This window comes from Nuphar pumila, chromosome 7 (assembly GCF_984573655.1).
Source record: "Nuphar pumila chromosome 7, dmNupPumi1.hap1.1, whole genome shotgun sequence".
Classification (NCBI taxonomy): Eukaryota; Viridiplantae; Streptophyta; class Magnoliopsida; order Nymphaeales; family Nymphaeaceae; genus Nuphar; species Nuphar pumila.
Genome location: NC_143255.1, coordinates 103,366,563 through 103,384,549, shown reverse-complemented (window position 1 = coordinate 103,384,549; position 17,987 = coordinate 103,366,563). Strand labels below are relative to the sequence as shown.

General features: G+C 37.6%; 1 protein-coding gene across 2 annotated transcripts in view; it reads left to right on the top strand.

Moving 5' to 3' along the window:
- The window catches only part of LOC149832706 (autophagy protein 5-like), a 73,420-nt gene extending 66,040 nt beyond the window's left edge, over positions 1 to 7,380 (top strand). For both annotated transcript variants that reach the window (XM_090014670.1, XM_090014671.1), the window contains 2 exons: positions 5,866 to 5,997; positions 6,503 to 7,380. In XM_090014670.1, coding sequence (XP_089870796.1) covers positions 5,866 to 5,997; positions 6,503 to 6,870 — 500 coding nt within the window. In that variant the 3' untranslated portion in view covers positions 6,871 to 7,380. The remainder of the gene's footprint in view (positions 1 to 5,865; positions 5,998 to 6,502) is intronic.
- Positions 7,381 to 17,987: the final 10,607 nt, after the last annotated feature.

Genomic DNA, 17,987 nt, shown 5'->3' with positions numbered 1-17,987 from the left:
CATAACAATTAGAGAAGCAAAACGAGTTTCAACAACTTTCAGTAACTTGAGATCAGAATGCCTATTAAATATAGAAAGGGCATGATGATGGTTTACAACAAAATTTCTAATATTTCGAACATCATGCTCTATTTCCTCAATCCATAAGCACATTTCATGTGCATGTGCATCATCTTTTGATGGATTGCATATAATCTTAAGTGCCAAATTTAAACTGTGTGCTGCACAAGGAGTCCAAAAAATATGTGAATATGTATCTTCACTTGCCAAATTCATTCCTGCACAACTGCAAACTGGAGCATTGTCAGTAATGATTTGCACCACACTTTCTTCACCCACTTCTTTTATCACTTCAACAAATAATCTCTTTAAATATTCAGCATCTTTATACTCTCCAGATGCATCAACAGTCTTCAAAAAGATTGGCCCATTTAGTGAGTAAGCAATGAAGTTTATCAGTGGTCGCCTTTGTATATCAGTCCACCCATCAGAAACAATCGACACTCCATGTCGTTTCCATGCAAATTTTTGGGTCTCTAGCAAGTCTTCAATTCTATTTTTTTCCTCTGCAAGAATGACTGTTCTTAGTTTTTCTGAACTAGGAGGCACATAACCACTCAAATTGCAATTAGCCAAAGATGTAATCATATCTTTCCAGTATGGACTTCTAGCTACATTAAAAGGAATTGAGCTTGAGTAAAAGAATCGACCAATCTTTTTATCAATTTCTGCTCTTGCCATGTTTTTGAATGACGCTTGTATTGTTTTATTGCTTTCCATCTTTCTTTTCTTTAAAAGCTCTTCTTGTGTATCACTAGCAGTAGGAAAAGACAAATTAATCGAATCGCTTTTCATCTCTGCAATTTTCTTCTTTTCAGCTTCCTCTTGTTCTTTTTTTAATTGCTTTAACATGTCTTTGTCAACCCCAGAACATGCCCTAATTCCTTGACCACGAATATGCAAAAGATGTGCTTTCACACGCGTATAAGAACCTGTGAAAACAGTCTTACATAGATTACAATGAAACTGCACATTCCCACCACCACCACTACTAGCTTTTATCCCTTTTGTCACAAGCCTCCAAAGTGGTTGAGAAACATCTAATTCAGGGTTAGAACTTGAACCAAATGTATTGACACTACCGCTAGAACTCGCCATTATATCTGAAAAGTGAAAACTGAAAAGAAAATAATTAAATAAGTAAATAAAATAAAGTTAATAAAACAGGGAATATTGGAGGGGCCGAGCCCCTCTTCTGCGAGCAGAGGGTGCAGGGAGGGGGGCCGAGCCCCTCCTCTGCGAGCAGAGGGTGCAGGGAGGGGGGCCGAGCCCCTCCCCTGCGAGCAGAGGGTGCAGGGAGGGGGGCCGAGCCCCTCCCCTGCGAGCAGAGGGTGCAGGGAGGGGGGCCGAGCCCCTCCTCTGCGAGCAGAGGGTGCAGAGAGGGGGGCCGAGCCCCTCCCCTGCGAGCAGAGGGTGCAGGGAGGGGGGCCAGGCCCCTCCTCTGCGAGCAGAGGGTGCAGGGAGGGGGGCCGAGCCCCTCCCCTGCGAGCAGAGGGTGTAGGGAGGGGGGCCGAGCCCCTCTTCTGCGAGCAGAGGGTGCAGGGAGGGGGGCCGAGCCCCTCCTCTGCGAGCAGACGGTGCAGGGAGGGGCCGAGCCTCTCCCCTGCGAGCCGAGGGTGCAGGGAGGGGGGCCGAGTCCCTCCCCTGCGTGCAAAGGGTGCAGGGAGGGGGGGCGAGCCCCTCTTCTGCGTGCAAAGGGTGCAGGGAGGGGGGCCGAGCCCCTCCTCTGCGAGCAGAGGGTGCAGGGAGGGGGGCCGAGCCCCTCTTCTGCGTGCAAAGGGTGCAAGGAGGGAGGCTACGAGCAGAGGGTGCAGGAGGGTCGACATACCTGACGGAGGGGGAGACGGTGGCTGCCTGTCGCCGGAGTTCGGATCGCCGGCATGGTTGCAGGAGAAAGCTGCAGGGGCTGAGGGGGAGAGGCAAAATCGAGAGGGTAAGCCCCTCTCCCTGTCGATAAACCCCTTTTAGGGTTCGGCTGCCAAAAAAAATTTGGATCTGGGTCGGGTTTGGACCCGACCCGACCCGGATCCAAAACAAAATTTAAAACTCGAACTGGACAATTTTGGACTTGGTCAAAGTTGACCGAGTCCAAAATGTGGTCGGAGTCGGCCCGAACTCGTTGACCGAGTCCGACTCGGCGTTGACCGAGTCCGGGCCGAGTCCAAAGCCGCACCCGAGTCCGTGCGTGTCGACGCGGGTGCGGCAACCCTTTAGCCGAGTCCGTGTGACATAGCCTTGCAGAAAGGGGGGTCCGGGGGCTCCCCCCCGGCGCGGGTCCATAAAGATGACAACCTTCTCAAAGGTTAGTGGTAAAACTACCTTCACTACTAAGGGAGAGCGGGAGAGAGAGAAAGACCTATCTATCCTTATGCACATCAAACAAAGAAAATTGCTGTCCATATGAATAAAATAGAAGTCACCAAAAAAAAACCCAAGTAATCAAACGGCTCCATAAAGATGAAGCTTTCTATATCGGAAGTGAAATTCTAATAAGTAGGAGATGCCTTTGGCAACAATAAAGTGAATCAGTAGATTGCTGCATCTCTTAAAACACCATTTTTCTTTACATGGAAGTTCAAATTTTGTCTCTTTTCCATGATTTACCATGACCTCGGGAGGATTGGCAACTCAAATAGAGCCTCAGATTATATTTGGCTGAGGCCATAACAAAATCTTCCATGGCATATCCATCTCCCACACAACCAATTTCATGATACCTCAATACAGGCTATAGTCATGTCAGGCCCAGTTCTCATGTTAAGGGAGGATAGTCAAGTTATTTTGTACATCACAAAATTTCTCAACAGCCTTGTCCACAGAAAGAATAACTGTCTACAATTACAAGTGGAAGAACAATCCTGTAAAAGGAATGAAAACAAAATAATGTTTAACATGTTGGCTTACCCAGGTCCATCTATGATCAAGTTGAAGGTAAAGTTGCCAGAGCAAAAGTCACAGTAAAGCACCTTGTTGACTTGATCGATGTATCAGAGGTGTGATGAAAAGCAAATGAGTTTCAAGGTAGAAAAGAAACTGCAGATCCCCCAAAAGATTAAATGAAGTTGAATATGTCTGTCGATAGGTGAGAAAAAGATTGGAAAGGGTTTTCTCCATAAAACAAGATGGGGTATAGGCCACGTTGGATTAAAACCTTAAAATACCTCACTTCAGAAAATCCAAACCTACCCGGTTCAGCTATCTTATTCGACACAATGGAACGGTGTTTTCTACTCTGTCAGCTTTGTGGTCCATCAAAACCTGAGATATACAGACATACATGAAGAAAGTGTTCAGGGTGCATAAGATTGTGATAGGCCCAAGCAAAAGGCAAATCCAATCTAGGTTCTATTCCTTGGATGCGAATAAGCTCAATCTTTGCCATCTTTCCCATTTGTCTATCTGACAAACTTTTAGATGATGTTGCTTCTACCTCCTCTCCCTTTGAGTGGGATGCTGATGCTGACTCTAAACTCAATTCAATATCAGCTACCCTTAACTCATTTCCAGGTTCAGGACTCCATTGTTGATCGCCAATATGAGACTTGTCGGGGAATAACCCAGGTAGTAGAGTTTCCACCACATCGCATAACGAGAAGTACTCGCCTGCAATACCATTAGTTGAAGATCCATCAAACTTGCAATCATTATGAAGAGACCATAAGATCAATGTAACAAAATAAATTTAAAAAATACATCTACACCTAAGAAATTATTACTTTCCTCATAATAGGATCAAGACAGCCTCAACTTGAAATCTCAAGTATAAACTTGATCATCAGGAGAGATGAAACAAAAGAAGTGCAAAAAACTGACTTCAATCCTTGATGCCAACTCACAGGCAAAACTAGAACAGACTGCCTCAGAAGAAAAAGGTCTATGAAGGTACGACTATCTGAAGATGCTTGTAGATACCCAAATTTTGAGACTAAAATGGCAGTCAATTGATGACCAGAGAACAGCAAATAGATAGGGACCACAACTTGCAAATGGTCAAGTAAGAAGTCATAAAACCAATCATTCGATTAGAAATGTTGCAAAGCAGGGAGTCTAAATGATCATACAGGTGATGGGCTCTCTAAGATCTACACAATACTCCACTCGGTTTTCATGTTTTCTCATGAAAACCATCAATCGATTAGCCCATACTTCATGTGGTGAAATTCCTCCTTGAACTTTATCACGAACGCTTTTGTTTTTTGACTTTTTAATTTGAATGTAGGCAAACCATGATCTGATACCAGGAATGGTAGCAGATTATGGTGGAGAAGGTCGAAATGGGGTGGAATTGGATAGAAGATGGGTCGGCTAGAGAAGAAGAGGGGGGTCAGCTAAGGTGTAGAGGGTGAGATGATGGTGATGAAAAGGAAATTTGCACTAGGAAACCCTAATGACTATCTCAAGCCTTAAAGGCAAGAGCCAAATCCGCTCTACAAGGAGAGAGGCCAAAGAGAAGTAATTCTCACTAGAAAAGTAGGATAATGATAACATGCAAACCCTAGCTTGGGTATATATAGACCCCATACAGCCAAAAAGACTAAAATAGCCCTCACTAATCTCATGTAATCCCCCCATGCGCCCTCCATGGATGATCCAATTTCAAAGATGTGAGAGGCTATACAAGACCCGCCCCATACAAGAGACCCAAGAAACAAAAAATGCCCCAGGAAAAATATATGCTATCAATGTTACTGAAACTTGTGGGGAACTTGTATGGAATGCATGGAAAACACGTTTCCTTTCATATGGGAAACCTATCTACCTTATGTGGAAACACAATTCTCATAGTTGAGAAACAGTTTTCTCATGCATTTGCCACGTGTTCCCTTCAATAATAGATAGTTTTTCTCTGTAAAAAATGTTGCCACGTGTTATTTAAAATTTTTAATTACTAGTTGTGGAAATAGCTTATACTTTTTTACATTTTTTTAAATATTAAGTTGGATGTAATGGTGCTAAATGAAATGGTAAATTTTCATTCTTTTATGTAACCACACATTTTATCTTATTTCTTAGATCTATTCTATCTAAACCCCAAACCACTATGTTGCATTTTAAACTTCTTGTTTACAATGTTTATTATTTTATTAACAGTGGCCCAAGTGTACACTTGTATGATTGTTTTCTAGTTGTAATCATGTATTCATATATTTTATGAAAGAAACAAATTTATTAGCTATAGTAATTATCATGGTGCTGGTAAACGAGTAAAGTTTATGTAAACTTATAATATTTTTCATATACATTACCAGATTTTCACTTTGTGTGTGTGCTGCTATTTTCTCAAAAGAACATGGTTCTAGGTGGATGACTGGAATGGTGGTAATCATGGGTTTATTACTTCAAAATTTTGATCAACTTCCTTGGTTGATGATCAAAATGCATAGGCTTTAGGTATGTCGGAGATTATTGTAAACAACGGATGTCTCTAGCTGGAGTAAGATTGTAATGCTCCTTAATGAATCCTACTTAGCCTAAGACACCAGAAAGGAAAAATCCAAGTCAGAGCTATAAGTGTATAAGGTGTATGATAAGGCTTTGGTATTTATCTTATTTTCCTTGGGGCTCTGAATGGGCTCAATGATCGTGGTTGAATTTGAAGCCCGCTGCTTCGGGTTATAGCTGTCAATGCTTGGGTGCCTTTAATCCTAGTCATCTTGGACGTGTGGATATTCAAATGCATGTTTCTGCTACATAATATTTCAAAAAATTTAAGCTTTTCTGTTATCTTCATTTTTTTTCTTTTCTTTTTACATCTGGCTAGCACTTTGATAATCATTGGGCATATCACAAATATTTCCTGGTCAGGCCGAATTCCTGTTCGTTTGTATCTAAGGAAGGTTAACATGCCAATTGATGATTTGGAAGATTTGCCTGCAATAAGTAGTTGGGAAGAGATCACTTACATAAACAAGCCAGTTGAAATCCAAAAGTATGAAGGTATGCTTGGAAATATTCTTTTCTTTTTTCTTTTTAATTTTCTTGTGATATGATCATTTAGACTCCCTGCTTTTTAACATTTCTAATCGAATGATTGGTTTTATGACTTCTTACTTGACCATTTGCAAGTTGTGGTCCCTATCTATTTTCTGTTCTCTGGTCATCAATTGACTGCAATTTTAGTCTCAAAATTTGGGTATCTACAAGCATCTTCAGATAGTCATACCTTCATAGACCTTTTTCTTCTGAGGCAGTCTGTTCTAATTTTGCCTGTGAGTTGGCATCAAGGATTGAAGTCAGTTTTTGGCACTTCTTTTGTTTCATTTCTCCTGATGATCAAGTTTATACTTGAGATTTCAAGTTGAGGCTGTCTTGATCCTATTATGAGGAAAGTAATAATTTCTTAGGTGTAGATGTATTTTTTAAATTTATTTTGTTACATTGATCTTATGGTCTCTTCATAATGATTGCCAGTTTGATGGATCTTCAACTAATGGTATTGCAGGCGAGTACTTCTCGTTATGCGATGTGGTGGAAACTCTACTACCTGGGTTATTCCCCGACAAGTCTCATATTGGCGATCAACAATGGAGTCCTGAACCTGGAAATGAGTTAAGGGTAGCTGATATCGAATTGAGTTTAGAGTCAGCATCAGCATCCCACTCAAAGGGAGAGGAGGTAGAAGCAACATCATCTAAAAGTTTGTCAGATAGACAAATGGGAAAGATGGCAAAGATTGAGCTTATTCGCATCCAAGGAATAGAACCTAGATTGGATTTGCCTTTTGCTTGGGCCTATCACAATCTTATGCACCCTGAACACTTTCTTCATGTATGTCTGTATATCTCAGGTTTTGATGGACCACAAAGCTGACAGAGTAGAAAACACCCTTCCATTGTGTCGAATAAGATAGCTGAACCGGGTAGGTTTGGATTTTCTGAAGTGAGGTATTTTAAGGTTTTAATCCAACGTGGCCTATACCTCATCTTGTTTTATGGAGAAAACCCTTTCCAATCTTTTTCTCACCTATCGACAGACATATTCAACTTCATTTAATCTTTTGGGGGATTCTGCAGTTTCTTTTCTACCTTGAAACTCATTTGCTTTTCATCACACCTCTGATACATCGATCAAGTCAACAAGGTGCTTTACTGTGACTTTTGCTCTGGCAACTTTACCTTCAACTTGATCATAGATGGACCTGGGTAAGCCAACATGTTAAACATTATTTTGTTTTCATTCCTTTTACAGGATTGTTCTTCCACTTGTAATTGTAGACAGTTATTCTTTCTGTGGACAAGGCTGTTGAGAAATTTTGTGATGTACAAAATAACTTGACTATCCTCCCTTAACATGAGAACTGGGCCTGACATGGCTATAGCCTGTATTGAGGTATCATGGAATTGGTTGTGGGAGATGGATATGCCATGGAAGATTTTGTTATGGCCTCAGCCAAATATAATCTGAGGCTCTATTTGAGTTGCCAATCCTCCCGAGGGCATGGTAAATCATGGAAAAGAGACAAAAATTACACTTCCACCTCCTACTTATTGGAATTTCACTTCCGATATAGAAAGCTTCATCTTTATGGAGCCGTTTGATTACTTGGGCTTTTTTTTTGTGACTTCTATTTTATTCATATGGACAGCAATTTTCTTTGTTTGATGTGCATAAGGATAGATAGGTCTCTCTCCCGCTCTCCCTTAGTAGTGAAGGCAGTTTTACCACTAACCTTTGAGAAGGTTGTCAGCGAAACCGTGTTTGGAAGTTGGAATTTTTTTTCTTGTGAATGAAGTTCGTCTCTATAAATTATAGAGGTAGGGTAGACATGCTTGTTATGAGTGGATGTCAGAGGAATACCCTACACTGGGTATTGTCTGGGATGGGCTGGTTTGGCTGCATATGCAGCTAGAAACTTGATTAGACCTGGCTCCAGCTCAGCTCGAACAGTAAAGCCGTCTGGGATCATAGTAACAAATCTTGTTCTTGGGGAGGGCTCATGAAATTCTAAAATTTTTGTTTTTTAATAGACAATTACCAGAAAATTTGTCTTTATCATGCTAATTAATGCTGTGATAAAAGCACGATATTTTTCGAATAGGCAATAATTTTAAAATGTAGTGTTCTTTGGGTATTACCTATAATAATATCATGATAAATTTGCAACTTATTGGATCTTTTTATGGGCCGAGAGGAGTATCCGCAATGTAAAACTCCTGGTACTCCCTCCACCCACCAGGGATTGTAACATACCTCAACTTGAACACTTTAGCTGACCCACCTAGCCAGGTGTGCGGAGAGCCCTTGTGATCTCCTCGATAGAATGTTCAAACAAGATATTCAGCTTGACCTATTATTGGGCTAATTGTAGGGCCATGTGTGTTTCACAGTTCGGTCTCTGTCATATAATACGAAATCAATTTGTAGAGATAATTCACCAAGCTTGGTGTTGTACAAGAATGCCAAAAATACGCCCTCTCGTACAATAGGGCTAAGCAGTTAAGGAAGTCGATCATGTTGAGGTCAATTCCCCTATTATCTATACAAACAAGAGTATGTACCACCATATATTTTTCCATTAGATTAAATTTTGACAGTATATATTTTTAAAATCAGATCTTACAGGAGAAATAATTAAGATACGGGCTTGGCCAACCCACTAGCTCAGGCAAAAACCATTCGGGGTTCAACTCGTGACTCGCCAACTCATGTGAGTAGAAATCACTTTTTTCTTCAAAAATTCTCAATTTTTTATAGCCAAATGTTACGGATGTGATTTACATGGTTTGTTTAGGAAGGAACTTGTTTTGAATTATGTAATTATGACAAGTAATTAGGTTTTTAAAGGGATCCAAAAATCAATGGCCCATAATGTGCCAAAAATTCATAACTCAAAACTTCACATTTTTTACATCAGGAAAACATGATCAAAGGTTTGATCCTTACCAAATAAATCAGGTTGTACACATCTATGTGGTTAGATTGAGTTCATACAACTTGCACCTATGATTTCTAGCTCATTAGTTTCATACTTTCAAAATCTCTCTCTCTCTCTCTATATATATATATATATATATATATATATATATATATATATATATATATATATATATATATATATATATATAGAGAGAGAGAGAGAGAGAGAGAGAGAGAGAGAGAGAGAGATCCCTTTTTTGTTAGGTTACCACTAGGACCCTCTAAAAATTATGGTTTTAGGTGTTTTATGCTCAATATGAACCATTAGATGTGTTTATCATTACCTATTTATTAAGAAACAATTTTTTTTCAATTTGATTTGATGTAAAAATGAAAATATTTTATCATGAAATTTCAGTAAAATGTCAGCTGTTGTGCCTTGCTGCTTTATCGGCCCTTGCCGCCTTAACTTGCCCTCTAGACTCCTTTGCACGGCCTTACTCATAGAAATTGCCAAGTTGACTCTGAAGGCCAAATTCTATGGTAGAGTATATTGTAATAATAAAAAAAATAACTGTACCACAAAAATGATGCATTTTTCAAAAAACTCTACAATTTTAAAAATTCTGCCCATGTTCAAAACTACAACTTTTCTACTCTAAAAGAACCATTTCACCCTTCGCACATGAATTTTTTACCTGATATGAAAACTGCCATCTCAAATATCCAAATATGTGAATTTCTTCATGTATTTACAAATTTTCTTTCAAATATGTGATTTTTTTTCACACATTTGCGAATGTCCTCCTATATACTTCTACATTTGTGAATGTCTTAACCTTTGCATGTGAATGTCTTCACACATTTGCGAACAACCTATTGTCTACGCCCCTTATGCGATTTTTAGGAGTGTGTCGAAAAAAAATGACACTTCAAAAGTGCGATGAACATTTATTGACACTTCAAAAGTGCCACCAAAGCCATTAGCGATACTTTAAAAGCGTGATAAGCCTTTAGTGACACTTCAAAAGTGCTGGTAAAACATTTAGTGCTGCTTCAAAAGAATGTATTTGGGGGTGGAGAGAGGGGAATTACAAAATACAGTAGGACATTCACATATTTTGGGAGAAAAAATCGTATATTTTGGATGGCATTCATATATTCTCATATTTTGAGAGAAAATTCGCAAATGTATTGAAGTAAATTTGCAAATAAAAGAGAAAATTTTGCATATTTGAATATTTGAGTGAGAAGTTTGCATATCTGGAGGGAATCCGCATGTGCAAAAGGTGAAAAGGTCTTTTTATAGTAAAAAATTATGATTTTGGACATGAGCAGATTTTAAAAAATTGTAAGATTTTTTGAAAATACATAGTTTTTGTTATACAGGACGATCATTTTTTGTAATAATAATGGGGGCCAAGAGAGACCTTATTAAGTATGGCAAAAGAAAGGGCAAAGCTCTAGTTCGTGTGGTTTATTCTCACTATTAAGAAATAGTCAATTCAATGTCATCATATTATCCCTCCTGCAAAGCTAAGGAAAACAGCTGTTTAGCATTGGAGGGGGGAAACCATCATTGTTTGAACGGCATTGCTGTTGCATCAATAAAGAAGAATGGGTCCCTCTCCAAAGTCCGAGTATATATATATATATATATATATATATATATATATATATATATATATATATATATATATATATATATATATATATATCATTTTCACTGTATATTGAAGGTACGTGTGGCTTTTATTGTTATTTAAAAAACATTTAACTTTATATTATTATGTATGTATAAAAATATATATTTATATCTTCCTTTGCAAGAAATATCCCATGTTTTTGTTATCTTTTTAAGATTTTTTCATAAAATATATAGTTGAGGTATGACCTTAATTAAAACCGTGTTAGGGTAAATCTTGGGCGAACCACCAAGTTTCACCCATTTTACACCGACTTTAGATCTAGATAGAGTTTTCCTGACTCTTTGACCCGTTTGATCCATGACTGAGGCTGAGACACCGAAACTGCCGGGTCAACTCGGCGTCTTGGCCGAGTTTTTAACTAACAATGCATTAAACTTCGAACAACGTGAAGCGAATTGGATTTGGATCTGGTTGGTACTATCATTGGCACAAGCAGAGCCCACTTATGCTACATATATCCAATTATGTCCAAATAGAGAGAGCATTGGGGAGGCACCCAACTTTAGTAGTGCATCATCCCATTATTCAGTTGCATATGATTATATCTCTTCAATGGGGGACATGAAAACTCTGCCCCCCCAAACCTTACACATGATAGTCTTACGAATGACACGGAATCACATGATAAATATTGGAAGACAAACGCATGCATAGAGACGAATGCTGGTTGCAAAGTTGGGGAACAGCTTGTGTGTGTGTGACTTGTCAAGTTCATGTCTGATGCACCTATGTCTTGAGACAATACAATATACATCTTTATCTTGAGAAACCACCATTATGGTTCGGACGTTTTATTATAGGCAAGAAGTGTCACGTTGACCGTGCTCCTGTTTGTGTCCATCGTGTAAAACTCCACGAGTACTAGTGTGAGCCAGGGGCTGCTCAAGAGAAGTTGAGGCCCTAGGCATATTTCACTGGAGGCTCATATTTCTCCATAATTTTTTTTTTATTGAAGCCCCTCAGTGAAATATAAGTGTTATATATTTTTTTTCATTTGAGGTGGTGGCCTCAAATATCAAAGAGGTCAGCCGGCCCTGTGTGGAGCCCTTGTGGCCCTAGTTATTTTTATCGTTGGTTGGTAGGAGCAGCTAGTGCACGTCACCTTGTGTTGAAACGTTGCATGTTCAAAACTCAATGATATAGTTGTACAACTGGTAGGGCCCAGCTTGCATTTAAACAAAAAGTTTTTTTCTTTTCTTTTTATTTTTTGATGCATTGAGATATCTTCTGCTTTTGTTGTTCGTCAGTGTCCAATGATTTGGAATCTTGTTTGTGTCCTTTATGTTAAAGATCTAACTCTCTATGTGCTATGACAAATCGTGATCATCTCTCCGCCACACAGTGTAAATTGTTACATGAGCTATGACAAATCGTGATCATCTTTTCACTATATAGTGTAAATCGATAAAGTGTAAATCATTATCCATAGAATTACTATTGATCACAATTGCTACCGTGATTTCAGAATAGCGGTTATTTATGGAAGGCTCTATCATCCTCAACCGAATATCTTAGACATATCTTTTTCAATTATTGTATTTTTGGTCACTGTAACTTTTCTTTTTTTGTTTTGCTTATCTTGTAATCTTCCGAATGTATATATTCAGTATTGAGAATACAAAGAACATCTTTTATCACAACTCTCTTGTCATCTCTGCATATGATAACCTAGTTGGTTATTTCACATGGTATCAGAGCCTATTTGATTTCTCATTAAGAAGAGGTTTCTAACGTGATCATTGATGGTTGAACACAATGGAACCAATAGTGCTACAAGTAGCACTTCTACAGTAACTCCATGATGTCTTCCAACTCAGATCGAGCGAGCCCATACTATCTACATCATTCGGATATAGTTCAGGCTCAATCTTGGTCACACAATTGCTCGACGGAGATAATTACCCCACTTGGAGCAGGGCAACGACAATGGCGTTGAGTGCCAAGAATAAAATTGGCTTCATAGATGATACAATACTTAAACAAGATTCTTCATCATCTGAATCACTGTTGTGGATACGATGCAATCATATGATTCTTTCATGGATTTTAAATTCTATTTCAAGAGACCTTACCAATAGCGTAATTTATGCTACCTCTGCTAAAGAAGTTTGGGATGATCTTAGAGAGAGACTTACTCAGAGTGTTGTCCCTAAAATATATCAAATTCAATCTGCCATTATGAAATATTAACAAGAATCTCTTTTAGTAGTATCATACTTTACTAAGCTTAAAGGATACTAGGATGAGCTATCTTCATATTCTCTCATGCCGACTTGCACATGTGGGGCTGCTAGAACCATGATTGATCAACTTCATAGAGAACATGTCATTCAGTTCTTAATGGGTCTGAATGATTTATTGAACACTGTAAGAGGTTAAATCTTATTAATGGAGCCATTACCTTCTATTGCAAAGGCTTATTCGTTAGTGCTTCAAGAAGAGAAACAAAGAGAAGCTAGACACAGTCCGATTCAATCCATGGATAGGACTGCATGTACTGTCAATTCAGGATATGCAAATAGGCTGACTACGAATACCTTTCAAAAAACTAAAAATCAGAATCTGAAGGGAAACCAAAAAGGCAGACTCGTGTGCTCTCATTGCAACAAAGTTGGTCATGTGAAGGACAAGTGCTTTATTCTTCATGGGTTCTCGCCAGATCATAAGCTTCATAATGCAAATCAAAGGATTACAGGAGCTGTAAATTCAATTTCACGCGACCATAGTGGAATTGGTGTTGAAGGAAAGGCTCACAATGGTGATATGGTTGCTGGTTGAAGCTCATTGGGTCCTTCATTCATCTTAGAAGAATATCATCAGCTTATGTCTCTTCTTCGTCAGAATGTTTCATCAGTAAATCTTGCAGGTCTGTCAGTCTCCAACTATACCTTGTGTACAAGTAATTGGGTTATAGATTCTGGAGCAAGTGATCATATGGTTGCTTCTCCAACATTCATGACTCAATCGTTCCAGAATTCTTCAGTTCCTTTAATAAAACTGCCAAATGATAGTTTTACTCCAGTCTCCCATATTGGCTCTGTCACTCTAAATTTCAATTTAAATATTTATGATGTAACTCCTTTAGGTTCAATTTACTCTCAATTAGTAAACTGACTAAACAATTAAATTGTTCAGTGACATTTTTTCGAACTACTGTCTTATTCAGGACCTACAATCGTGGATGACAATTGGAGCGGGTGAGGAAAAAGATGGATTGTACTACTTCAATCACTCTCCACCTATTTCATCAGCCTTATCATCATAACAATCAATCATACATCTCTGACATTGGCATCTCGGACATCCATCTCCTTCTCATATGAAACTTTTTAAAAGTTATGATTCTAGTATTCAGATGAATAATTTATGTCATTGTGAAATTTTCCCTAGAGCAAAACAGTCAAGACTGGATTTCTCTCTGAGTGAAATTGCTAAAACAAAAAACTTTTGATTTAATTCATTGTGATATTTGAAGGACCTTATTTCAAAGCCTCTTTAAATGGTGCCCACTATTTTTTAAGCATTGTTGATGATTTTACTAGATGCACCTAGATATATTTAATGAGACATAAATCTGAAACCCAAGGTTTATTAAAGTCTTACTTCTCCTTGATTGACACTCAACATAAAGGCTCAATCAAAATCATCCGAACGAATAATGGGTCTGATTTTTTTTTAAATGAAATGCAAGATTTTCTCTCATCGTTGTTCATCAACATTCTTGTGTTGCAACTCCTCAACAGAATGGTGTGGTTGAACGAAAGCATCGTCACCTGCTTGAGGTTGCTTAGATTCTGCGTTTTCAAGGTAATCTATCTCAAAAATTTTGGGGTAAATGTATCCTAATAGCCACTTATCTTATCAATCGCACCCCTACCTCAAAACTGGGAGGCAAAACTTCATTTAAGAAACTTAAAAAAAAAATGAGTTATACACACCTCAAGGTGTTTGGATGTTTGTGTTATGCTACTAATACTAGTAAATTCAAGACCAAATTTGATTCTCGAGTCTCAAAGTGTGTTTTCCTTGGTTATGCTCATGAAAAAAAAACTTATAGAGTTTTTGATCTGGAAAAAAACAAATTGTTTTTTAGTCGAGATGTTTTTCAAGAACAAAATTTTCTGTTCCATGAGCAAAGAGACTCTGTCTGAACCAGTGCTGCTTGTGCCTCTTGGGGACCACCATGTTTCACCTCTTTATAATTCAACATCACTTGAAAGATGTCATTCTACTACTTCAACTCTAGAAGAAACTTAGTTATCTCTAGGTCAACCTCAAACCAGTGAACTTTCTCCAGATCCAGTTCCCACCTCCATGACTTCTCCTGAACCAGTTTTATCATCCCATTTACGATGATCTACTAGAGAACGTGAACCATCTATTCGATTGAAGAATTTTTACTGTGCGTCGATTCATTCCTCACCTCAACCATCATCAAAATCGATTGAAGGTACTCATTTTCTTTTGTTCAATTTTGTTTTCTTTGATAAATTTTCTCTCTCTCATAAAGCCTTTCTTGCTAACATATCCAATGATGTTGAATCCACAACCTTCACCGAAGCTATGAAACATACTTGTTGGAGAGAGGCAATGGCTGCTGAAATTCAGGCCCTTGAAGCAAACCATACTTGGACTATCATCGAATTACCACCAGGAATCAAACCCATTGGGAGCAAGTAGATTTATAAGATTAAATATAAATTTGATGGATCAATTGAACGCTATAAGGCTCGGTTGGTCGCTAAAAAATATTCTCAACAAGAGAGTCTCGATTATCATGAAACATTTGCCCCTGTGGCAAAGATGACTACCGTTTGATGCCTTCTCACTGTGGCAGTCACACAAAATTGGATTTTACAACAAATGGATGTTCATAATGGTGTAAGTTTTATGAAATAATTTTTAAAATAACATTTTTGATGAAAACAGGTATGAAAGCCAAACACCAAATAATAAAACCGGCTTGCACGAGTGGTGGAGTCTGGGTCGAACTCAGGGAATAGGAAATACTTGTATTCAAACACACAACTACACTACTCTTTATTGCTAAAAAGAAAAAAAGAATTAATTAAATAAAAGAATACTAAAAGAGTACTGCCCTATGCAGAGGGCTTAAACAAATAATAAAATGCCTTATTACAGACCCGAATGAATTGAATTGAATTAAAAATAAAAGCCTAATCTAAAAATAAAAGCAAAAGTGTCTTCAGTGTTTGATGCTTCTTGTCCCATTTGTGTTTCTTTTAATGGAACAGGTAATGCATGTTTTCTTTTGCCTTCTGAGGGCACTTTTGCGGGCTTGAGAAAACCTTCGAGGGTACGAAAAGGGGCTCACTGCACATTTCAACGCTTCCTTGCAAAACACAAAAACAAAACACGAATCAAAACAAAAAAGTCTACGAGAATATCAACAGAAAATATGACGAAAAATCACAAAAACATGAATGAATAACATGAACTAACCTATAATACTAATTGTAACAACTATACTAAAAGACACAATGGGAAAACAAACTATCCAATACGAATTTAGAAAACTAATTCAAGAAACCAAGAAAGTAATCTACTACGTATATACGTAAACCAAAAATTAACTAAGAGATTAAGAGAACAAGTACTCCAAATTCAAGGAAAGAATTGACTAACATAAATCACTAATCCAAAAACTATACAAAATTAATTAATCACAAATCGCAGTTGATGAAGTTAATGCCTAATGAATAGCTAATTCCAAAAAAAAACATTAATGCAATACTACACATCTAACACTAACTTATGTGTACTATATAAAATCAATTAACTAACTAACTACTATAAAATCCATTAACTGACCTATACCAAATAAACATGAATCCACTTAACGCTGACTGCTGAAATAACTAACACTAACTTATATTGCTATTAATCGGCGAAAACATGACTGACTACAATGGCAGACGTTAAAGAAGTCAACAAAAAAGAAAGACGCTGACCCTAAAAAACTGAACCTAATAAAAGAACTGAGAAAAAAAATGTTGAACGCAAAAGAAAAGAAGACGCTGAATTAAAAAAAGAGAAAATGATTGTGGCTATTAAACAAAACATGAATCGACTTATAAAGAAACGCAAAACGCTGCACTATACTTTACCGATTTTTTTTCTTCTTTTCCAATAAAAGGGCTGAAACAAATATACTAAATTAAATGCAATAAACTCAGGTTACTCTACATGCCATGAATATGTGAAAAAGTAAACAACGATGCACGCCATGATCTTAATTACGAAAAAGGAGAAGAAGCAAACCGTCGCGGATCACTTTCGACGGAGGGGTTGAGAAGAGAAGGCGGTCAATCTAGATGCATCCACCCTTTTCTCGAAGAAGAAGGTAAGAAAAGCCGATGAAGAACATGTTTAGAAGATAGATAAAATAAAGAATAAGAAGGGAAAGAAGAAGGAGAAATAGCTCAAGAGGAGAAATCGGCCAAGAATGAAGAAGAAGGGAAGATGGAGGCAAGTGAGTCAAGAGGTTGCTGAAAAAACATGTTTCCAGCCCTTAAAACTACTATTTAAAAGCCTAATTAGGTTAAAGCAAAGTTTTCAAAAGAGTGAATATTTTCGATAATTTCCAAAATAAGGTCTCTTATGAAAACATGTTTTTTTCTAAAAAAATTGAAACTTAGTAAACTAATTAAAAATTAGCTAATACAAATCTAAGCTAACTAAACTACAATTAAGAATTTCTAAATCTAATAAAAATACTTAAAATACAAGAAAAACTTTGAAAAACATGATTTTTTGATAATTTTTATTTCAATGCGGTTTTTCAAAACTAACGATAAAATTAGATTTTAAGGCAATTTTGTCATGGATCATGCATAGAATAAGATGAATAAACATGTAAAATGTATGCATGATCACATAATGCCTTCCTTCATGGAGATTTGAAAGAAGATGTTTATATGTCTATACCTCTTGGATTTGCATGACAGAGGGAGCATCGAGTGTGCAAACTTCACAAGTCCTTGTATGGGCTTAAACAAACACCCAGAAATTGGTTTGCAAAATTCTCCTCTGCTCTCCTCGACTTTGGTTTTCATCAATCTTCGGTGGACTATTCTCTATTTACTTTTCAACAGGACGATGTCTTCTTTGTATTACTTGTATATATAGATGATCTCATTTTTGCTGAAAACAAGGAGTCTGTCATTCAAACTGTCAAGAAATATCTACATAGTCAGTTTCATATGAAGGATCTGGGTACCTTGAAATATGTTTTGGGCATCGAGGTGGCTCGTGCAAAATAGGGTATATCCTATTCTGAAAGAAAATATACTCTAGAATTACTTGATGAATTAGGTTTATTGGGAGCTAAACCTGTTAATT